A 25,864-nucleotide genomic window follows, 5' to 3' on the forward strand; every position below is an offset into this window, starting at 1 on the left:
TGTGTTGTCGGCCAGCCCGATCTGTAAAGATCTCGAGCGTCTGAAGGTGTAGAGGGCGTCTCGCTCAGGAGGCAACTGGCACGGGGGGGTTTAGTTGAAGCTAGGGGGCTGAGGGGGGGCGACACTTTCATTCCAATCTTTTTGCTTGTTTTTTCTTTCTTTAATTGGGTGATGTTGGTTTAGAGGGTCCATCCAGTGGAATGAAAATTCTGGTGGGACGGCAACAAGGAATCTGGGAGAGAGCAATGCTGTCAGAAGGGGTGTAGCCATCTTGACAAGTCATGCAGAGTGTGGTGTGTGTGTGAAATCTCATTGTATCGCTCCTCGAGACCCTTCTACCAACCGGGATGGCATGATTATAATACACTCCGCCAATCCTTAGAGTGAACCGGAGTGCCAGTGACCAACACTACTTTCTTATTAGCACAGAACACACCAACAGAGATGAATGTAAGCAAAGAAATAATGGTGTTATTGTAGAAAAACATTGTGAAGGCTAGGGGGCGCCACAGAGCCCCAAACCCCAATCACGAACTTACACGACAGTCCTGGGTTCAAATAAAGGGTGTTTATTATACACAATAACTTTGTACGAGCAAATAAACAAATTGTTACCTCTTCTTTCTCCTGCTCTGACTCTCTCTACCGCACTGCTCTCCTCCTGTTGAGTGTTACCTTCTGTCGTTCCTTCCTGCCTTCCCAGCTCAGTCTTATTTATCGAGGACCCGGGAGTACTTCCAGTGCCAGGGCTTTTACCTGTTGGAAGCACTTCCGGGTCATACGGAAGTCTCAAATAACAGGGAGTGAATCTCACTCTTGCGGCCGTCATGGACCCCAGCAGGATTCTGCTACTGGACTACAATTCCCAGCATTCCCTGCTGGTATCCAAATGGGTGACGATAGCCAGGGCCGCTGCTATCTAGCGTCTTGGGGGAATAAACATTCACCCTGATACAGTCCGTCCCATTTATCTTGGTAAGGGAAGGTACTACAAAGTCGGTGTGGTTGGGGCAGGGTCCTATCTGGGTAATGAATCTTCCTCTCCTTTGGCTGGGATGTCTGTTCATCCATCGGGTGGGTCTCATTCGAGTAAGGCACCTTTCTCTCTCTCAGCCGGGATGCCTGTCTGTCCACTTGGGGTCTTCCGTCTGGATAAGAAACTTTCCCCTTTCTTGGTTACGATGCCAATCCATCCCTGATGACACACTCAACATAACACACAAACAATAATCTTGTTACTTATACAACCCCACGCTGTAGCACACCCCTCTTCTCTCTGACAGATAAACCACTAAAACACAAATTCCAGTTATATAAAAAGTGATAACAGGTGGCACGGTGGCGCAGTGGTAGCACTGCTGCCTCACAGTAAGGAGACCTGGGTTTTGCTTTCCGGGTCCTCCCTGCATGGAGTTTGCATGTACTCCCCGTGTCTGCGTGAGTTTCCTCCTGGTGCTCCGGTTTCCTGCATTGGTGGTCCTAAATTGTGCTTGGTGTGTGTGTGTGTGCCCTGTGGTGGGCTGGCGCCCTGCCCGGGGATTTGTTCCTGCCTTGTGCCCTATATTAGCTGGGATTGACTCCAGCAGGCCCCCGTGAACCTGTGTTAGGATGTAGCAGATTGAACAGTGACTGACTGACTAAAAAGTGATAACATCCAGTGCTTTGTCCTTGTAATGTCCATAACTCTCACCGTTAAACCCTTGAAGTTTGTGCTAGCAAGGGTGTACCTTTAGACCAGCCGGAACGACCCTCAGAGACCTTTTTCACAGGTCCACCAGGACCTCTCCAGGGGTCATTTTTGCTCCTCCAGCCATTTGTTAACCTTTTCCCTTCTGTATCGACAAACCCGGGCTCATCTAATGGCTTCCTCAAAGACTGGCACTTTCCCGCTGCTGGGTCTGGTGTGACCCTGAGCAAGTCACCTGAGCTGCCCGTTCTCCAATTGGAAAACACAAAGAATTTGGACCAATTGAATCATACAGTTAGGTCCATAAATATTTGGACAGAGACAACTTTTTTCTAATTTTTGTTCTGTACATTACCACAATGAATTTGAAATTAAACAACTCAGATGCAGTTGAAGTGCAGACTTTCAGCTTTAATTCAGTGGGGTGAACAAAACGATTGCATAAAAATGTGAGGCAACTAAAGCATTTTTTGAACACAATCCCTTCATTTCAGGGGCTCAAAAGTAATTGGACAAATTAAATAACTGGAAATCAAATGTTAATTTCTAATATTTGGTTGAAAACCCTTTGCTGGTAATGACAGCCTGAAGTCTTGAACTCCTGGACATCACCAGATGTTGGGTTTCCTCCTTTTTAATGCTCTGCCAGGCCTTTACTGCAGCGACTTTCAGTTGCTGTTTGTTTGTGGGCCTTTCTGTCTGAAGTTTAGTCTTCAACAAGTGAAATGCCTGCTCAGTTGGGTTAAGATCAGGTGACTGACTTGGCCATTCAAGAATTTTCCACTTCTTTGCTTTAATAAACTCCTGGGTTGCTTTGGCTGTATATTTGGGTCATTGTCCATCTGTATCATGAATCAGTTTGACTGCTGTATTGAGCTGGATTTGAGCAGACAGTATGTCTCTGAACACCTCAGAATTCATTCAGCTGCTTCTGTCCTGTGTCACATCATCAATAAACACTAGTGTCCCAGTGCCAGCTATGCATGCCCAAGCCATCACACTGCCTCCCTCCACCGTGTTGTACAGATGATGTGCTATGCTTTGGATAATGAGCTGTTCCACGCCTTCTCCATAATTTTTTGTTGCCATCATTCTGGTAGAGGTTGATCTTGGTTTCATCTGTCCAAAGAATGTTTTTCCAGAACTGTGCTGGCTTTTTTAGATGTTCTTTAGCAAAGTCCAATCTAGCCTTTCTATTCTTGAGGCTTATGAGTGGCTTGCACCTTGTAGTGCACCCTCTGGATTTACTTTCCATACGCCTACCCCCTGGAGAGTGTTGTTCACTTGGTTGGCTGTTGTGAAGGGGTTTCTCTTCACCATGGAAATGATTCTGTGATCATCCACCACTGTTGTCTTCTGTGGACGTCCAGGTCTTTTTGCGTTGCTGAGTTCACCAGTGCTTGCTTTCTTTCTCAGGATGGACCAAACTGTAGATTTTGCCACTCGTAATATTGGAGCAATTTCTCAGATGGGTTTTATCTGTTTTCGCAGATTAAGGATGGCTTTTTTCACCTGCATGGAGAGCTCCTTTGACCGCATGTTGTCTGTTCACAGCAAAATCTTCCACATGCAAGCACCACACCTCAAAGCAACTCCAGGCCTTTTATCTACTTAACTGATAATGACGTAAGGACGGACTTGATCACACCTGCCCATGAAATAGCCTTTGAGTCAATTGTCCAATTACTTTTGAGCCCCTGAAATGAAGGGATTGTGTTCACAAAATGCTTTAGTTGCCTCACATTTTTATGCAATCGTTTTGTTCACCCCACTGAATTAAAGCTGAAAGTCTGCACTTCAACTGCATCTGAGTTGTTTCATTTAAAATTCATTGTGGTAATGTACAGAACGAAAATTAGGAAAAAGTTGTCTCTGTGCAAATATTTATGGACCTAACTGTAAATGTTGTAAGTCGCCTTGATTAAAGGTCACCATCCTCTCATTTTTGGCTCTCATTGAGCCTCCGAATCTGGTGGTCCCTCCAAAGCAGTCCATGTAGGTTTGAAAACCCCTTGAGACTGAATTTAACATATTATTATAAAAACAATGAAAGGTACAAACAGACACTGACAGCAAATACAACCGTTACATCCTGTCATTTCTTAACCCACTTAATCCAAACTAGGGTCATGTGGGGTGCTGGAGCCAATCCCAGCTACCGTAGGGTGCAAGGCAGGAACAAACCCTGGACATGACGCTAGTCCATCACGGGGTACACACACACCAGATACAATTTAGTATTCCTAACTCACTAAACCTGCACGTCTTTTGGACGGTGGGAGGAAACCAAACCACCCGGGGGAAACCCACGCAGATACGGGAGGAACATGCAGACCCCGGTGTCCTTACTTCGGGTCAGCAGCAATACCACAACACCACCTGAGTGAAATAAATGATGAAGAATCTATGGACCTGCACTTACGAGACCCACTCCAAGGCTTAGTGTGCATTGAGACCCCTTCAAAAAAGGAACAGGGGAATCCTGAGAAGGATGGCATGGCTGCCACAGAGCCTTCATCTCCACATCACCAATCTGGGCATCACAAGAACGGCAACCAAAGACTTCAGTGGGATTCTGTGGGGGGGGGGGGGGGGCACAATAAAAACAAGAACACAAAGAGGACCTTCAGAAACGACATGACAGTGTGGCTGAGATGGTTCTGATGATTAAGACGTTTACTGCATCTGCCAGAGAGTGGACCGTGAAAGTCTTCAGACCCCTGCACTTTGTTGTGTTTTGGGTTTTAATTGAAATGGATAACATTTGCCATTTTTGCCCATCATTCTTCACTCTGTAACCCGTCATGACGAAGTGAAGGTTTGCAAATTTCTTCAAACTCAAAAGCTGGAAATCCTGACACCTCTCATTCCTAGACGTATTCAGACCCTTTGCTTGTTGCCTTCCAAATTCTCCTTGGGTGCCTCCAGTTTGCTTAGACCCTCCTTAAGATGCGTCTAGGACTTGATTAGAGCCCACCGCTGGACAAGTTGGGCCCACGTGTGTCCCTGTGGATAGAAGATCCCACAATTCACACTGCAAGTCAGGATGAAAAACCAAGGCCATGAAGTCCAAGGAGCTCTCTGTAGACCTCCGTGATCAAATGGTGGTGAGGAACAGATCAGGGCAAAGGGATGAAACCGTTTCTGAAGCTTGGAGTCTTTCCAGGACAACAATTGCAATGTAGAAGATGTTTGGAACCACCAGGACTCTTGCTAGAGTTGGCCAGCTGGCCAAACTTAGGAACCGGAGACCCAGGAAGGACCTTGGTTTAGGGAGGTGACCCAAAACCTAAATGTCACCATAACAGAGCTGAAGAAGTCCAATACTGAGATAGAAGAACCTGCCAGAAGGGCAACCATCCCAGCAGCTCTTCCTCAAACAGGCGTTTAAGACAGAAGCAACTCTTGTGTTAAAGGTTATATGACAATGACAGCCCACTTGGACCCTGAGAACTTGGAGAAAAAGAATCTCTGGTCCAATGAGACAAAACTTCAAGCACAATGTTTGGTCAAGACCAGGCACTGCTCATCACCTGCCTGATATCATCCCAGTGATGATGACTTTCGGTAGCAGTGTCACACTGTGGGGACAATGAGACGGATGACAATTGACAGAAAGACAAATGTAGCCAAAAATACGTGGAGCTCCTGGAAGAAAAGCCTGCTAGTCCAGAGTGCACACCACCTCAGACTGGGGTGACAGTTCAGCCTCCAGCACGACGATGATCCAAAGCATAAAGCCAAGGCAATGCTGACCTGTCACCTCCCCTTTGTGACACTGTCTGATTCAGGCTTGTCACCAGAGTTGTTCTCTCCATACTCTGATTATTTGTCTTCTTTCCATTCCTGCAAAACCGAGCTTCTCAAACTGGAATGATAAGCCCACTGCGAGAAGCTCCAAGTCCTGATTGGAAAGGGTTAAAGCGGCACTGAGAGGGGATTTCGCTGCCACTTGAGGCCACATCTGACTTCATTGTCACAACACAGAACCCCCCCCCCCCCACACACACACTGCCCCAGCTCAACCCTGGGGACCCAGTTATTGGCACACATCTCAACGAGACAGATCTTTACAAAGTCACTGCCCTGCCAGGCAAAACTATTCGCAAAGCCCCCCAATTTCCCCTGTCAGGAGAGCAAAGAGGGCAGATCACTTCACAGGAAGTCTGCCTGCAACCGCATAGGAACGGCTGACCCTGCAGAGCATGAGAAGAAGTCGCTCTTAGAAAGACAGGAATTTCCTTGAGGAACCCGAGGGCCCACTTGGTTGTTCACAGATTATTTTCCCTCCCACCCTGGCTGTTTCAGATGATTGGAGCCCCCCGTCTGAACCCCTTGCCACCCCCGAATAGACTTCCTGTATTTACTGTGAGAAGTCAGGAAAAAAAAAAGTAAAGGACACAGAGGAAAGTTAAACCTGCAGGTATTCATTAGAAAAACTTTATAAAGGACGTGTCCTCTCACTCCCTTATTAGTCTGTTCTTAGATTATATAGTGCCTTTGTGGAGATTATACAGTGCCTTTGTGGAGGACACTTTGAAAATCATCTGAACTGAATGAGCTTCATAAAGAAAATGAAAAAAGTTAACCCTTAAACCACCACATACTTAGGGGGTTAACACACCCCCAGATGCCAAATACTTTTTTGTTGCACCTTTTAAGGAAACATGCAAACTGCACTGGGAACTGACTGTAGTCTGTGGGAGTGTTCAAGGAAATGTACGTCACCAAATATACTCGGCTCCGGCGTGCTGGCAAATTGCTTTGGGAACCAACTTTAGCCAGTTGCAGCGGTTTAAGAGTTAAAATCAACAACAAATGGAAATCCATCCATCCACCTTCAGGGTCCGGGTGGAATTGAGCACAAGGCCTAAACCTACTGTGAAGACATATTGGCACAAGCACCAACACACTCAATTTGGGGTCAGACGTTAACTTAGATGACACCTGGGACTCTGAAGATGTAAGCGGGAGCTGCTATCTATTATATAGTGCCTTTCATATCTATCTATCTATCTATCTATCTATCTATCTATCTATCTATCTATCTATCTATCTATCTATCTATCTATCTATCTATCTATCTATTATATAGTGCCTTTCATATCTATCTATCTATCTATCTATCTATCTATCTATCTATCTATCTATCTATCTATCTATCTATCTATCTATCTATCTATTATATAGTGCCTTTCAAATCTATCTATCTATTATATAGTGCCTTTCAAATCTATCTATCTATCTATCTATCTATCTATCTATCTATCTATCTATCTATCTATCTATCTATCTATCTATTATATAGTGCCTTTCATATCTATCTATCTATCTATCTATCTATCTATCTATCTATCTATCTATCTATCTATCTATCTATCTATCTATTATATAGTGCCTTTCATATCTATCTATCTATCTATCTATCTATCTATCTATCTATCTATCTATCTATCTATCTATCTATCTATCTATTATATAGTGCCTTTCATATCTATCTATCTATCTATCTATCTATCTATCTATCTATCTATCTATCTATCTATCTATCTATCTATCTATCTATCTATCTATTATATAGTGCCTTTCAAATCTATCTATCTATTATATAGTGCCTTTCAAATCTATCTATCTATCTATCTATCTATCTATCTATCTATCTATCTATCTATCTATCTATCTATCTATCTATCTATTATATAGTGCCTTTCATATCTATCTATCTATCTATCTATCTATCTATCTATCTATCTATCTATCTATCTATCTATCTATCTATCTATCTATCTATTATATAGTGCCTTTCATATCTATCTATCTATCTATCTATCTATCTATCTATCTATCTATCTATCTATCTATCTATCTATCTATCTATCTATCTATCTATCTATCTATTATATAGTGCCTTTCATATCTATCTATCTATCTATCTATCTATCTATCTATCTATCTATCTATCTATCTATCTATCTATCTATCTATTGTATAGTGCCTTTCAAATCTATCTATCTATCTATCTATCTATCTATCTATCTATCTATCTATCTATCTATCTATCTATCTATCTATTATATAGTGCCTTTCATATATCTATCTATCTATCTATCTATCTATCTATCTATCTATCTATCTATCTATCTATCTATCTATCTATCTATCTATCTATCTATCTATCTATCTATCTATCTATCTATCTATCTATCTATCTGGTATTCTAATGACAACATGACTGCGCACACACCAGTGCACAAAGCAAGGTCTTTAACGAAATGGAGGAGCGAGTTTGGTGGGCTGTACAGAGCCCTGACCTCAACCTGACAGAACACCTTTCTGATGAATTAGAGACTGCGAGCGAGCCAGGCCTTCACGTCCAACATCAGTGCCTGACATCACCGATGCTCTTTTGGGGCCTCATGTATAAATAGTGCGTACCCCCAAAAATTTCCACGCTCAAATCACTATGTATATATCCTAAACTTGCCGTAAAGCCACACACATTTTTACGCTAGATGAATCCCTGACATACGCAAGTTCTCTGCTTGGTTTTGCAGACTTGCAGGACCCAGCGTCAAAGCAGTGCTACTGTTCCAGTGTGGTTTCCCTTTCTTTTTTAGATCCACATCCCTGATGCGGCTTTATCACATACACTGAAATGAACCGCATATTGTTTATTAGTTGAAGGCATCTGATTGTAATTAACCTGTAACAATATAATGGTCCACAGAATGGCCAAACTATTTCAAATACCATAGCTGCTTTAGCGTTGTTCCTCTTAATGCACCACTCAGACTATTTATCCCACTGTATCTGAGGGTGCAATCTGATCGAAAAGAGAGTTATTGTTATACAGCATCAAGCACACACTGCCTCAGCCATGCTGTCTATTGAACTTCTGTCATATGACAAACACTTCAGAGCCTTTCCTGTACGGACTTCGCAGTTTAGAAAAATTTCATCCCAAGAACTCTAAACGCACTCAATCAGTCCATCAAGTGCTCCTTGTAGAACTGTTAGTATTTATAAGCACAATCACTTCACTGTAAACTTGGGATACAGTTATAATATTACACAACCTGTGCCACTTTATAAAGTGCGTATTTACATATGATGACGATGTAATTTTTAAGATGAAATGCAGCAAAATATGTTTATTATATTATACAGATAAAACTTTAACTTCATTTAAATAATTTATATTGTTAATAATTAAACACGTGAGGACACGGTGTCGCAGCGCTAGTGAGGAGCTGGCATCTTGTTCACGGATTATTCCTGCCTCATGCTGTATTCTTGCTGGGACTGGCGCGACACTGGATGGATAGATGGATAGAATAATTAAACACGTACTATGAAGATATTTCAATGTTCCTTAAAGAAGAATCGCGTTCTCAGCTTACAGATGGTTTAACGTCTATTACAGAGCTGACTGAGTGCCGATTGGATATTTGGAGAAAGAAAAGGAAGGTCAGGTATTGGAGGTTCGTACGTTTGAAAGAGACAGTACTGCTGCAATAAATTACTTCATCTAAGGTCACGCACGGCACAGCAAGCATCTTGTGTGAGGCAGGAATAATCTCTGGACGGGGCGCCTGCTCGTCACTATCACTGTGCCACCGTGTTTCCATGTTTAATAACACGGTTGAACTCCTATCATCATGAAAATTATATCACGTAAACATCTCAGTATTTTCATTTTTCAGAGCGCTGTAATATCATGAATGTAATGGATTGTGTGTCCTGTCGGAGGAAGAGAAAGCCCGTTTAAGAAGCACATAGTGATTCACACACACAGAGTACATAGAAGAACACATACAATACAAAGCATTTAACGTGCTACTTTAGTTTAGTTACGGGATTTGAGAAACTAGTAAATTTAAATTTAAAGATGAAGTTTATGATGTTCTACTTGAAGGACAAAATAAACTATGTGATTAAAGTGGTAATTTCGAGATTAAAGTTGACATTTTGTGCTTTTTTCTCACTGTGTCCCTTTTTTTTTTTTCTCTTTAACCTAATAAGCTTTCATATGACACTCAGACGGTGGGCTACGACTCGCCTTTTCACGGCGACTTTAATATCTGACAACATCTTTTTTATTTCGGGCACTGTGCGACTTTGTGAAGTTTCTCCGACACAATATGTCACTCGATCAACTTCCTTTTGTTGGTTTATATCACTGTTTAAACCAACAAATAGTACGTTTTTCTTTGCCTCCACTTGGTATTCGCTGAAATTCTTCTATTTTCCTCGTACTTTTGCTATTGACCTTTCACAGAACGCTGAGCTTAAGGGCTACTTATATTGATTTGCATATTCAAAGAGGCGTAATTCTGGGAGGAGTTTTGGTGGGGCAGCAGGCGCGTGCACATGCGTTACTTTACATGCTGACCGGGATTTATGGAGCGGAAGAGCGTGGAATTTGGCGAACGCACAGATTTATGCATCTGGATTTTTTTGTGCGTACGCACATTTCCACTTTTGTCCTTACTCCATGTTTTAGTGTGATTGCTATGCACAGCATTATCCATGAGGCCCCTGGTCACAAATTCCCATAAACACACTCACTCCTACACCTTGTGGAAAAGCCTTCAGAGAAAAGGTGAAGCTGTCAGACCTTCAAAGGGTTGGTTGGCTCCATATTAAAGCCTATGGATTCCGAATGGGATGTTATTTAAGTTCATGTGTTTGTAACAGCAGGCGTCCCAATAATTTTGGTATATTATGTATCTACGCTTCTGGCATCCCCTCCCAGGCTGATTCCTATGTTGCGCTGTCTGCTCCCCACCATCCTGTCCAGACAAATGCAAGTTTGGAAAATGTAAAGATGAATCTTATGACGGATTAATTAATTTGGACGTTATTATAAGTCTTCTAATGCATTAATAATAATCATTGGTATGAGAGCGCCTGCCAACATGCGCTTAGTGCCAACAAGAGAAGCCCCTCAAACAGAGACAGAGTATCAAATCTGGGATCCCAGGTGACTCCCCAGTGCAACCCCTCAGACAAACAAACCTGTCAGGCTCCCCGCCAGTGGATTTATTTTGGCAGGAGATGATCGCATATTTGCACGAGAAGCTGGAAGAATGGAGAATGGGACTTGGAGTCGGATTCCAGGGCCATGAGAGAGCAGCGGAGCAGAACCCTCCTGACTAAACGTCTTCTAACTCCAGGGGGCTTTCGGGTCATACCATCAATGCACCGTATTGCAGCATACAGTGGCACGAATTAACAGGACCACCATGGTGCAATGTATACATGAACACCGGGCAAGTGCAAGATACATAAAGAACTGTGCTCTATTGTAAACGGATAAAGAAACAATAAAATAAAATAAAAAATACAAGTCAGACAATGGCGGAACACTCCGGTGCGTTCAGCGACTTAATTAACGAAATCACATTTTTTATTTACTTCATCCAAGAGACCCTTAACACCTTGTTGTTTATTAAATGATTTTGTCAGTCATTGTCTAAGCCGCTTAGTCCTGAACAGGGTCTGCTGGAGTCTATCCTAGCTGGCATAGGGCGCAAGGCAGGAACAAACCTGGGACACAGTGCCATACCACACACACACACACACAGACAACAACAACAACATTTATTTCTAGAGCACATTTTCATACAAATAATATAGCTCAAAGTGCTTTACATGATGAAGAAAGAGAAAAAAGACAAAGTAAGAATTAAAATAAGAAAACACTAATTAACATAGAATAAAAGTAAGGTCCGAGGACCAGGGGGGACAGAAAAAACAAAAAAACTCCAGACGGCTGGAGAAAAAAAAAAATAAAATCTGCAGGGGTACCAGGCCACGAGACCACCCAGCCCCCTCTAGGCATTCTACCTAACATAAATGAACAGTCCTCTTTGTATTTAGGGTTGTCATGGAAGGACTTGATGATGATGGTCATGTAGACTTCTGGCCTTTAATCCATCAATGGAGGAACATAACAGTGCCCTGATCAGGTGGTGGTGGTGCAGGTTGCCACCACAGAAAACCAGAAAAAAAACAGAAGAGAGAGTAGGGATTAGTACAGATTTTAGAGCCTCCATGAATAGTTATGATAATTAATTGAATATACAGAGCATCGGGATTAAACTAAATTGAAGTTATGAGAAAGCCATGTTAAAGTAATGGGTTTTTAGCAATTTTTTAAACTGCTCCACCGTATTAGCCTGGCAAATTCCTATTGGCAAGATATTCCAGATTTGAGGTGCATAACAGCAGAAGACCACCTGCCTCACCACTTCTTTTAAGTTTAGCTCTTGGAATTCTAAGCAGACGCTCATTTGAGGATCTAAGGTTGCGATTTGGAATATAAGATGTCAGACATTCCGATATATAAGATGGAGCAGATTATTTAAGGCTTTATAAACCATCAGCAGTATTTTAAAGTCAATCCTGAAGGACACAGGTAACCAGTGTAGTGACATCAAAACTGGAGAGATGTGCTCGGATTTTCTTTTCCTTGTTAGCAAACGATTTATGTCTTTTTTGGGTGGTCCTGAGAGGAGTGCGTTACAGTAATCTAGTCGACTGAAAACAAACACGTGAACTAATGTCTCAGCATCTTTCAATGATATAAGAGGTCTAACTTTTGTTATGTTTCTTAAGTGAAAAATGCTGTCCTAGTGATCTGATTAATATGTGATTTAAAATTCAGGTCACAGTCAACAGTTACTCCTAAATTCTTTATCTCCGTCTTGACTTTTAATCCTAATGCATCAAATTTATTTCTAATAATCTCATTATGTCCATTATTACCAATCACTAAAATTTCTGTTTTCTCTTTATTTAGCTTGAAAAATTACTACTCATCCATTTAGAAACACAAGTAAGACATTGTGTCAGTGAATCAAGAGAGTCGGGGTCATCAGGTGCTATTGATAAATGCAGCTGTGTGTCATCAGCATAGCTGTGGTAGCTCACGTTATGCCCCGACACACACACACACACACACACAGACCAACTCAATGCACCTAACCTGCATGTCTTTGGACTGTGGGAGGAAACCCACGCAGACACGGGGAGAACATGCAAACTCCACGCAGTGAGGACCCATGTTTCAACAAACCCTGGTCCCCTAACTGTAAGGCAGCAGTGCTACCGCTGCCCCACTATGTCACTCCATGTTTGAAACTAATAGCGATAACAGATTACAATTCCATGTGTTATGAGATGACATTAAATCCACAATTTTTAACAGCACTTTACAGTGGAATTCAAAACGCAGCACAAGGAGGCTTGTGGTGGCTCTATGGCTTTCACACGCAGCCGACTGCAGTTCAACTGACATCGACTGACGTGTGTATTTTAGTGGTAGGGGGGTTCTATGTAAAATATATTTTTGAAAGTAGACCCAATAGAGTTGCATCCAATAATTAGCAAAGGAAAAATATCTAATAATATAAAATGATTGATACCAGCATAAAATCAGTATTCATTTTACTGAATGAACGGAGAAAGGGAACTGAAATCAGCTCTCCATTTAGCACTTTCACTTGCTCCCCACTGCAGCCCAGAAGAATAAGGCACCAATGCACAGTCCAGGTGTTCTCCCTGTCTGTCTCTCTGCTTCAGGTCACATCTTCTTCTTGTTCTTCTTCTTCCTCCTCCTACTTGCAAGTGTTGTCGTCTGAATCCTGCTCCCTTCTATAAGGTAGCTGTCCCCTTTTAAGACGCACCTGGGAGACCTCCAGGTGGCTCGTTAGGAAGGTCTGATTACTCCCTGGTGTGGTGGAAGCCCATAGCAGGGCTCAGCAGTACCCCCTTGGCGGCATTCCTGGAACCCAACAGGGCTGAGCCGACCAATACCAAGTCTCATATACAGTGGGTACGGAAAGTATTCAGACCCCCTTCAATTTTTCACTCTTTATCATATTGCAGCCATTTGCTAAAATCATTTAAATTAATTTTTTCCCTCATTAATGTACACACAGCACCCCATATTGACAGACAAAAAAAAGAATTTTTGAAATTGTTGCAGATTTATTAAAAAAGAAAAACTGAAATATCACATGGTCCTAAGTATTCAGACCCTTTGCTCAGTATTTAGTAGAAGCACCCTTTTGAGCTAATACAGCCATGGGTCTTCTTGGGAAAGATGCAACAAGTTTTTCACACCTGGATTTGGGGATCCTCTGCCATTCCTCCTTGCAGATCCTCTCCAGTTCTGTCAGGTTAGATGGTAAACATTGGTGGACAGCCATTTTTAGGTCTCTCCAGAGATGCTCAATTGGGTTTAAGTCAGGGCTCTGGCTGGGCCATTCAAGAACAGTCACAGAATTGTTGTGAAGCCACTCCTTCATTATTTTAGCTGTGTGCTTAGGGTCATTGTCTTGTTGGAAGGTAAACCTTCGGCCCAGTCTGAGGTCCTTAGCACTCTGGAGAAGGTTTTTGTCCAGGATATCCCTGTACTTGGCCGCATTCATCTTTCCCTCGATTGCAACCAGTCGTCCTGTCCCTGCAGCTGAAAAACACCCCCACAGCATGATGCTGCCACCGCCATGCTTCACTGTGGGGACTGTATTGGACAAGTGATGAGCAGTGCCTGGTTGTCTCCACACATACCGCTTAAAATTAAGGCGAAAAAGTTCTATCTTGGTCTCATCAGACCAGAGAATCTTATTTCTCACCATCTCAGAGTCCTTCAGGTGTCTTTTAGCAAACTCCATGCGGGCTGTCATGTGTCTTGCACTGAGGTATGAATACTTAGGACCATGTGATATTTCAGTTTTTCTTTTTTAATAAATCTGCAACAATTTCAAAAATTATTTTTTTTTGTTTGTCAATATGGGGTGCTGTGTGTACATTAATGAGGGAAAAAAGTAATTTAAATGATTTTAGCAAATGGCTGCAATATGACAAAAAGTGAAAAATTGAAGGGGGTCTGAATACTTTCCGTACCCACTGTAGCCCTGTGGGTCTCCATGGGGCTGTTACACCCCAGGGACCTGCTAAATAGCAGTTCGGGGGAGAGAACCCTTCATAGGTCCCTCCATTACGGAGGCGTCCCAATTAGGTAATGGTGCCATCTGCCATACATCACACTGGTAATATCAGTTAAAACACAGGAAACCATTAAAATTATATACATAAGTAAGAACAGAACTGAATACAAATGGCACACATTGGACCAGGAGAGGAGAGGCTCGCTGCGATTGTTTGTGTGTATCTAGGACTGAATGATCAGGGGTTGGGCGCCATACAAAATAATAAAGAATATGTAGTGTGAATAAATTCAGCCTCGGACACACAAAAAGTTTTGGGGCAGCCACCCATATATTATACCTGGCTGCAAAGGTTTAGATTAGCACTGAAGTGCACAGGTCAGAGGAGGAGGTGGAAGGGTGGGACTCATGACGTCTGAACTAGAAGGGCGTGGCTCATGATGTCAGAAGTGGAAAGGCGGGGCTCATGACGTCAGAACTCTCCCAGTTTCTTCTTCTCCATTCTAAAGGAGACAGAAATTGTGTGAGCGCCAGAGTCACACCAACTTTTACTCGGCCCGGACGCTCGAGTGTGTGACACTTATCTGCCTTTTAGCTGCTGAAGGTCCACTACTGAGCATCAGAAGGATGTTTGTTTGCTTGACGCTTGATATTTCATAAGACTTCAGGACTTTTAAGGTGTGATAATGAAACCTGTGAAATTCAAGACACACTTTAGAAACGTGTAAAGAAAGAGGGTCCTAAATTGGAAGCGATACAGTTTATTATCTAGAAGAAAATCCTTACATTCACCGAGTGGAAGGAAACAGCGTGAACCTCATCTTTTTGTGTTTTTATATTCTTAGTATAAAAAAATGTGCGGAAATCAGGGGCGCTCCAGCTGCCCAGACGCAGACCAAAGTGCAGCACAACACGCAGTTTATTTTTCTTCCTCGTGGGAAGCGTTCTCCCTTGCTCCCACCGTTACCACACAGTTCTAAAGCACAGTCCCATACACACAATAGTTTGCCTTCCTTGTTCCTCCATGGCTGTGCTTCATCCTCTTCCTCCTGACTCTGACTCCTTGAATGAAGTGAGGCGGCTCCTTTTATTCAGTGTTCATCAGCATTACCTGGAATCACTCCCAGGTGTGGTGGAAGTCCTCTATTATAGGGATCTGTAGCTCCCCCTGCTGGCCCCCATGGAACCCAACAGGGCTGTGCCAAACTCCAACTCCCAGCATGCCCTGCGGGAATCCATTGTGCCACAGCGGCCAAGGATGGCTGCCCTGTAGTATCGCAGGTAAAATAGTGCCTGGTCTCCCCCGGTCCATTCATGCAGTTGGTGTCCCAGTCGGGTAATGGCTATGTATGAAATAGGAAAGGAGGAGAACATAAAAGGTTTGGGGGTCCATCCAAGTTCCCCCTATTTAGTTCAAATAAACACAAAGTAGTGAAAATAAAGTCCCAAGAAAGTAATTAGCTTTTTTTAAATTTTGATTTCAGTTGTCTCCTCCGGGAGCTCCATCTTATCAGAAAAGGGTTCATCCTCATCCTCCCATTGTTCTTAAAATGAGTCCCAGGGTTAAATGGGAACTTCCTAGTAGAGATCGGGAGGGACCTGGAAACTCATCGCAGGACTCGTCCTCAGGTCTGCAGAAGAAAAAGAAGGAGGCATCAGTGGTGCTAATGATGGAGGTGTCACCTTCCCTGCGCCTCATCGATGCGCCCGATGCTCACGTGTGCCACATCTGCAACTCTCCCATATTATAAAACGTATCGTTCAGTGCAGAATTTGATTTTTTTCTTTTTTTTTCTTTTAGGGAACAAATTTTGGGTCTTCAAAGACACAGCCCTGCAGCCCAGCTACCCTCAAGACCTTTCAGTGTTTGGCAACGGCATTCCCGGCCAGGGCATTGACACAGCAGTCTGGTGGGAGGACGTCAGGAAAACGTACTTCTTTAAAGGAGACAGGTGAGTTGAGGACTCCGATGATTATTTATTTATCTATTTACTAGGGGGCTCTGCTCCCTGCTCGCGTCGCTCCTGTCCACTTAATTCTTCTAAAAAAACATCAAGTCGAGTTTTGAAAGTCCCCAACGTCTTATTGTCTACCACACTACTTGGTCGCTAATTCCAAGTGTCTATCATTCTTTGTGTAAAGATAAACTTCCTAATGTTTGTGCGGAATTTACCCTTCACAAGTTTCCAACTATATCCACGTTCTTGATGAACTCATTTTAAATTCACCGTCTCGATCCACTGGACTAATTCACTTCATAATTTTAAACACTTCAATCAGGTCACCTCTTAATCTTCTTTTGCTTAAACTGTAAAGGCTCAGCTCTTTTAATCTTTCCTCATAACTCATCCCTTGTAGCCCTGGAATCAGCCTAGTTGCTCTTCTCTGGACCTTCTGTAGTGCTGTTATGTCATTTTTGTGCTCTGGAGACCAAAACTGCACACAGTACTCCAGATGAGGCCTCACCAGTGTGTTATAAAGCTTGAGCAGAACCTCCTGTGACTTGTACTCCTCACGTCAAGGCGCTATATAACCTGACATTCTGTTAGCCTTCTTCATGGCTTCTGAACACTGTCGGGAAGTCGATAGCTTAGAGTCCACTATGACTCCTAAATCCTTCTCATAAGGTGGTCTCTCGATTTTCAGACCTCCATTGTGTACTCAAACCTCACATTTTAACTTCCTATGTGTAATTCTTTACATTTACTGACATTAAATTTCATTAACCACAAATCTGCCCAAGCCTGTCTGCTGTCCAAGTCCTTCTGTGATGATATAATGGATTCCAAATTATCTACTAATCCACCTATCGTGGTATCATCTGCAAACTTAACCAGCTTGTTCCTTATATTCCTTTCTAAATCATTTATAGATATTAAAAAAGCAGTGGCCCAACACTGCCCCCTGCTGGTCACCACTCTTAACATTGGCCAATTCTGATGAGGATCCTCACACCCTCATCACCCTCTGCTCCCTGTTTCTGAACCAATTCTGCACCCATCTACAAACATCACCCTGAACTGCCACTTCTTATAGTTTGATGCCCACCCTCTCGTGCCCACCTTATCAAATGCTTTCTGAAAGTCCAGATAAATAATATCATCTGCTCCACTTTGATTGTATCCTTTTGTTGCCTCCTCATACAATTCCTGCATGTTAGTAAAACACGACCTCCCTCTCCTGAGCCCATGCTGACTGTCCTAATGACTCCTGTCCCTGCCAGGTGTTGCTCAATCTTATCCTTAATAATTCCTTCCATTAATTTTCCTGTTATGTCCATTAAGGTTACTGGCTTGATCTGCCCTATCACCTTTTTTATAAAATGTGATGATATTTGCCATTTTCCAGTCCTTCAGAATCTCTCCAGTGGGCAGTGACTTCCTAAAAATATGCATCAAGGGTTTATATCTGCAATCGCTAGCCTCCTTAAGGACTCGAGGGTAAATATTCTCAGGTCCTGGTGATTTGTTTGATTTCAGCCTATTTAATCCACACAGCTCTTCTCTCTCTTCAATTTCCAAATCCCTCAGCACCTCCTTAGTTGTCCCTGTTACTGTTGGCGGTTATCATCTCCCTCACTTATGATGACCTCAGTAAAATTCACACCCCAAGTAGGTAAGCCCCCACCCCAGTGTCTGTGTGTGTGTGTGTGTGTGTGTGTGTGTGCGTGGGCGGGCCATGCAATGCACTGTCAATCCGTTAGGGTTGACCTAATCCCATGGATGCAGGCACCAGACCTCCGCTGCGACCCTGAATTGGATTACAAGAGTGTGAGGCCTCCCACTGAAATACTCGCAGCAGTCTTTCTCATGTCCGTTTATTTTTAGAAAGGTCCTCCTGTGGATTTGCAGAGATTCGTTCACAGTCTGTTATGGTCTATTGACAGTTTTAATTGGCTCTCCCTGTCTAATGTTAGTTATAAAGTAAATAAACTGCAAATGGTGTAATTAACCTGCACATCATTTAAATTATGCATTCACACATTAAAGTTGGCAAGGCAAGCTGAATGTCTGCTATATAACAAAATAATAATAATAAAATAGGCGCCAAATAGAAACTGAGCTGAAACAGATATAAAAATAAAACACACACACTGGGAAGAAAAGCCGAGCCCAATAAAAATAAAGAAGCATAAAAATTCACTTTCATTTCTGTCTGATATTATAATGCGTTAATCACAGCATAGAAAAGCCCTATTGAGCAGTTAATGGCAGTCACCAGCTTGACTCAGGCCAAAAGAAATCTCGAGTGGTCCAGCAGACGTGAGCTAAGAGTTTCATTGATCCCACTACTTCAGAACCCCAAAGACATGATGGCAACATACAGCAGATGTTCTTACCGCGGACTTGTGCGTTTGATGTGCTTTCGATAGATAAAAAGAAAGAAAATACACTGCATTTATTAGAGATAAAGAACCTGCTCAATCCAGACCAGGGCCACAGCAGTCTATCCCAGAATGCATTGGGTACAAGGCTGGGTCAAACCCCAGACAGGGCGCCAGTCCATCGCTGGGCAAACATACACACAGCACACAAACTACACGCAAGGACCAATTCAACATCGCCAGTGCACTTCACCAGCACGCCTTTGAACGGTGAGAGGAACACGCAAACTACACGCAGCGAAGACTGAGGATGGGAATCAAGGCAGCAATGCCACCACTGTGCCACTGTGCCGTCCAAAATAAAAGGGGCAACTGTGTATGAGACAGATGGATAGATAGATTTAAAATGTGCTGTACTAGTCGGAAATGAAAATCACTCTAAGAGAGATAAAACAGGCATTAAATCAAGAAGATACAAATGTAAGGTGCTCTGTTACTTATGGAAAAAAGATAAAAACTGAAAGGCACTATACAAAACAAATATATGAATAAGGGGATGAAAATGAAAGTCACTATGGAATTGAAAAATATATGGATATGAAAAGCATGATAGATAGATAGATAGATAGATAGATAGATAGATAGATAGATAGATAGATAGATAGATAGATAGATAGATAGATAGATAGATAGATATGAAAGGCACTATATATAATAGATAGATAGATAGATAGATAGATAGATAGATAGATAGATAGATAGATAGATAGATAGATAGATAGATAGATAGATAGATAGATATGAAAGGCACTATATGATAGATAGATAGATAGATAGATAGATAGATAGATAGATAGATAGATAGATAGATAGATAGATAGATAGATAGATAGATAGATATGAAAGGCACTATATAATAGATAGATAGATAGATAGATAGATAGATAGATAGATAGATAGATAGATAGATAGATAGATATGAAAGGCACTATATAATAGATAGATAGATAGATAGATAGATAGATAGATAGATAGATAGATAGATAGATAGATAGATAGATAGATAGATAGATAGATAGATAGATAGATAGATAGATAGATACTTTATTAATCCTAAGGGGGAATTCACATACTCCAGCAGCAGCATACTGATAAAAACAATATTAAATTAAAGAGTGATAACAATGCAGGTATACAGACAGACAATAACTTTGTATAATGTTAACGTTTACCCCCCCGGGTGGAATTGAAGAGTCACATAGTGTGTTGGAGGAACGATCTTCTCAGTCTGTCAGTGGATCAGGATGGTGACAGCAGTCTGTCGCTGAAGCTGCTCTTCTGTCTGGAGATGATCCTGTTCAGTGGATGCAGTGGATTCTCCATGATTGACAGGAGTCTGCTCAGCACCCGTCACTCTGCCACAGATGTTAAACTGTCCAGCTCCGTGCCAACAATAGAGCCTGCCTTCCTCACCAGTTTGTCCAGGCGTGAGGCATCCTTCTTCTTTATGCTACCTCACCAGCACACCACCACGTAGAAGAGGGCGCTCACCACAACCGTCTGGTAGAACATCTGCAGCATCTTATTGCAGATGTTGAAGGACGCCAGCCTTCTAAGGAAGTATAGTCGGCTCTGTCCTCTCTTGCACAGAGCATCAGTATTGGCAGTCCAGTCCAATTTATCATCCAGCTGCACTCCCAGGTATTTATAGGCCTGCACCCTCTGCACACAGTCACCTCTGATGATCACGGGGTCCATGAGGGGCCTGGTCCTCCTAAAATCCACCACCAGCTCCTTGGTTTTGCTGGTGTTCAGGTGTAGGTGGTTTGAGTTGCACCATTTAACAAAGTCATTGATTAGGTTCCTATATTCCTCCTCCTGCCCACTCCTGATGCAGCCCACGATAGCAGTGTCGTCAGTGAACTTTTGCACGTGGCAGGACTCTGAGTTGTATTGGAAGTCCGATGTATATAGGCTGAACAGGACCGGAGAAAGTACAGTCCCCTGCGATGCTCCTGTGTTGCTGACCACAATGTCAGACCTGCAGTTCCTGAGACGCACATACTGAGGTCTGTTTGTAAGATAGTCCATGATCCATGCCACTAGGTGTGAATCTAATCCCATCTTTGTCAGCTTGTCCCTAAGGAGCAGAGGTTGGATGGTGATGAAGGTGCTAGAGAAGTCCAGAAACATAATTCTTACAGCACCACTGCCTCTGTCCAAGTGGGAGAGGGATCGATGTAGCATATAGATGATGGCATCCTCCGCTACCACCTTCTCCTGGTATGTGAACTGCAGAGGGTCAAGGGCATGGCGGATCTGTGACCTCAGGTGGTGAATCTACAGGGGATAACATTAGACACCAAAGAAGGTCGTGATATGCCATTCATATTAAAACATTTACAGTTTCTAGTTAGAATAGCTTTTGCCATGACAATTAACAAATCACAGGGCCAAACATTTGAAAAAGTCGTTTTATTTAATAGAGAGAAAGAAACGAAATTCACTTATGGACAGTTATACGTGGCGTTGTCACGATGAAAGTCCAAACATCCATCCATCCATTTTCCAACCCGCTGAATCTGAACACAGGGTCACGGGGGTCTGCTGGAGCCAATCCCAGCCAACACAGGGCACAAGGCAGGAACCAATCCTGGGCAGGATGCCAACCCACCGCAGGACACACACGAACACCAAGCACACACTAGGGCCAATTTAGAATCGCCAATCCATCTAACCTGCATGTCTTTGGACTGTGGGAGGAAACCGGAGCACCCGGAGGAAACCCACGCAGAAACGGGGAGAACATGCAAACTCCACGCAGGGAGGACCCGGGAAGCGAACCCAGGTCCCCAGGTCTCCCAACTGTGAGGGAAAGTCCAAACACAGAATCAAAATTCAATGCAATATTGACAAAAAGTTAATTAAAAAAATAGTTTTTACTGAAGATTTACAGTAAAAGTGTAACTTTCAAAAGTATTTGCGTGTTAATTTCAAATCCAAACAGAATAAGAATTTATTACACAATGGATACCTCTAACGCAACATGAAACATAATTTGCTTTCAATTTACTACGTTTTACTATTTTTAGCTATGGTTAATTATTTGCTGTAATGTAAAATAGTTAGTTCGATTATGCATTGTAACAGTTCCCATGAAAATAACAATCTGTTTAAATTGGACATCCACATCCCCATACGCGAGTGGCAGAACCACAAAGAGACTAGCGTGTAGTGCCACCCCCGGGGTTTGGCGAGTGAAGTGAGCAGAGGGCAGAGCCCCCTAGTTAATATTATTACCAGGCGGGCTCGTGTTTGTATATCAATCAGTCGAGCTCGTTCGTTTTGAACCCGTGCCTGCTTTACTTCTGCAGTTTCAGACGCGTGGTGTAGGCGCCTGCGTTCATTGATCTTATCCAGGCGGGCTCGTGTTTGTATCGTTGAGCTGTATTGTGTTTGAATTCGGTGTAAAGTGTTCAGCGGTTTGTTCTACCCCAAGCAGCACATTATTCCTAACTTCACTCCGCAGTAGTGCCACTCACAATATGGCGTTGACGCCTGCGCCTTTCGTACTATCTTTGTGGACCTGTGGGGCCACCGTAGCCTCTTCAGTTTGAATCCGGGCTGCAGCGCAGAATCCTCTTTCTGGCGTGGCTGTGTCGGTAGTCGTTAGCTATGGGTGCCTTGTTGCTTTATTTCTCATTCACGTCAGTTGAGCTGTTTCGTTTTTGGGTCGTGAGTCCTTCGTTCGCGGTGGATACGACTTCGATTGCGGTTTATGAGACGTGCGCTGTACGCGCCTGCGCAGTACGTCTCATGGTCCCATCGCCGTGTACCTGCGTCCATGCCATCCAGTTTAGTTAGTAAACCTGCGTCCATGCCATCCGGTTTACCATTCTCGGTTAGTAGTATGGATTTTTTTTATTATTATGAATAAAGCAAAAAGGATGGACCTGAGAACAATCTGGAGTCCCACAGCAAAGGGTCTGAATTATTACTTAAATGAGAGCTTTCAGTTTTTGAGTTTTTAATAAAATTGGCAAACCTTCCAGAAGACGTGACTTCACTTTTGTCATTGTGGGTTACTGAGTGTAGACTGATGGGCAAAAAATGGCAAATGTATCCATTTTAAAATGAAATCTGCTGCACCATGAAGTGTGAGAAAAGCGCCGAGGGGCCTGAATGACTTTTTGAATCCGTTACATAAAGTGATCTGAGTGCTTCTTCTTTTACAATTCAGGTACTGGAGATACAACGAAGAAAGGCAGGCCATGGACCCTGGGTATCCGAAGCCAATCACTGTGTGGAAAGGAATTCCACCTTCCCCTCAGGGAGCCTTTGTGGATAAAGAGAAAGGTAAGCAGCCGAGTGTGTCAATCTGGATACATCTGGAAGATTGTTTTATACTGTAAATCTATTTTATAGAAGTCAACTTTATCCAGTTGAGTTCATATACAGAAAAATTATATGAATATTATAACTAGTAGAGGGCGCCACTGAGCTCCATACATCAGACCCAATAACACCCAACACAGTCAGATTTTTTAATCTAACAATTGGCAAAATAATGAAAAACAGCCCAAAAGCTCTCCTCCCACCTCCAGTTGAGTGTTACCCGCTGCCGCCCGACTCTTAGTCAGTCTAAGTGAGGCAAAGGGCTCTCTTTTAAAGTTGACCCTTTGGGTTTCCTGTCTCAGTCCTACCTGGGTCATATGCAAACCAGGGCCACTCTGGAGTTCCCTGACAAGGCTGTGTCTCCAGACTCCAACTCCCATGCCACCCTGTGGGTGTCCTAAAGGGGTCCAGCCGTGAAGAGCGCTGCCACCTGTCTTTTTGAGGGAATGGGCTGCACCTGGTGGGCTTGTTCGTCTGCTCCTTTCATTATGGCCTCCATGGGGCATGAATCCTTCTTTTATCTCAGACAGGGTGCCTGTCCTCCCCTCCTGGTTCCTACAATATACACAGTCATGTGCTGATTTACGGTCAACTGAGTCGAGTCGATTTGTACTTACGGTTGAGGGCCATAGGAGAACAATGGGGTAATAATGTTCTAGAAATTGCCAAAGCTAGCTGCAGTGATAACATCTCTTGTTATTATTATTGATATTTCACAGGGCCTCGTATATTTTCTGACTCTTAGGGGGCTCCTTAAGGTTTCTTTTCATTGGCATCACTCCACATGGCTAATTCTTATGCGTTCAGCCCGCACCACCTATTTAAATGTATTGATGACCCACTAGCGGCTATTGGAATCTGACACTTTGGTGAAATGAGTGTGATGAGGAGTACCCCTTGATTAAAGGAGCTCATCTTAGATATGGGGAAACACATCATGCAGCACAGCTGATTGCTTAAGCGACCAACCGCAACCCACTCAAGACCCACGAACCAATGATGGCAACCCACGACCCTGCAGTCGTAATCTGGGTCACAATCCAATGGTTGAGAAACACCATCGCTGAGACTTGAAGATCGGTTTGTAGCGACACATAAAGTATGCCCACCAGTGACACACACCAGACCCTCAGAGCCCCAATTGCAAACACCTGTACACTTTACAACCAACATACAGCATAATGGCTGGGCCCCTACTGGCACTGTAAGTCTGTGCATGACTGTCTATGTGGGGTGTGTGTGCTTTATGCTTATTTATGACTCTACCGTTAATTATGGATTATCTGACGCAGTGATAGTTCACTGATAATATTAAAACTTTTAACTGATTTCAATAATATTAAACCCTTTAACTGAGTAAAACCCCTTTTTCTTCTGTGATGGTATAGTCGGCAGGATTCACATTTCATGACAGCATAACTCAGGTTAACTGGGAGAATGTTAGATTAAATTCATGTATGAAGAACGGGGTAACAACTAGTGATGGGCCTGACATTTTTTTGAAATTCATTCTGTAGTGATGCGGTGGGTTGGCACCCTGCCCAGGATTGGTTCCTGCCTTGTACCCTGTGTTGGCTGGGATTGGCTCCAGCAGACCCCCGTGACCCTGTGTTCGGATTCAGCGGGTTGGAAAATGGATGGATGAATGGATTCTGTAGTGAAACGTTACAAAAAAAATATATATATATCACAAAACAAAAGATGTTTCCCGAGCAGTGAAATTCACGCCATTGCTACAAAACGGAAAGATTTTGATTCCCTGTCTGGATTTTTTTTTTCCCTGTATGTGTCTAACTGTCATTCAGTGCTTCAATAAAATTCTCTTGTGATTGCTGTCTGTTATGATTTGGGACGGTTTGCCTTTCTTTATTTGCTTTGCGTCCTCGCCCACTGTAACTTCTCGTCTATGGGGGAGGAGCGAAAACTTTAGATTCGTCAAAAGTTCCGATCTCCGATTTTCGATGGATCTCCACGCTTTAGGGTCCCCTGATGCCGAAAACATTGATATCTCGATGAAGGGTGTGTGTCTGTCCGTGTATGTGTGTCTATGTGTCACAGTTTCTTGAGGAATGTGTTTGAGCTAAAATGGCTGGATGGAAAACTCGAAACTTCAACCAGTTACGAGATGACGATGTGCCGATTCGTTTTTGAGCCAAATCGTCCAAGAGAAGGAGGCACTTGAGGGTGAGGAAGAGAAAAAATTATCAACTGTAATAATTCTAAGAATTTAACTCACAAATACCAAAGACTGTATTTTGTATTAATCATGCTGCAGAGAGCTATATGATTTATTACTTCTATATGATTTGTTCTTCACTGCGGTGGGTTGGCACCCTGCCTGGGATTGGTTCCTGCCTTGTGCCCTGTGTTGGCTGGGATTGGCTCCAGCAGACCCTGTGTTCGGATTCAGCGGGTTGGATAATGGATGGATGGATGGATTTGTTCTTCATTCAGGTAGAAAAAGAATTACCGTATTTTTCACTCCTTAAGACCATTAGATGC

At 42.9% G+C, this 25,864-nt stretch overlaps 1 protein-coding gene across 1 annotated transcript in view; it reads left to right on the forward strand.

Annotated features, from left to right (window-relative positions):
• mmp16b (matrix metallopeptidase 16b (membrane-inserted)) overlaps positions 1-25,864 on the forward strand; it is a 201,792-nt gene that overhangs the window by 169,571 nt on the left and 6,357 nt on the right. Inside the window, exons 8-9 of the mRNA XM_051929263.1 lie at positions 16,445-16,595; positions 23,208-23,323. Coding sequence (XP_051785223.1) covers positions 16,445-16,595; positions 23,208-23,323 — 267 coding nt within the window. The remainder of the gene's footprint in view (positions 1-16,444; positions 16,596-23,207; positions 23,324-25,864) is intronic.

This window comes from Erpetoichthys calabaricus, chromosome 6, assembly GCF_900747795.2.
Source record: "Erpetoichthys calabaricus chromosome 6, fErpCal1.3, whole genome shotgun sequence".
Lineage (NCBI taxonomy): Eukaryota > Metazoa > Chordata > Cladistia > Polypteriformes > Polypteridae > Erpetoichthys > Erpetoichthys calabaricus.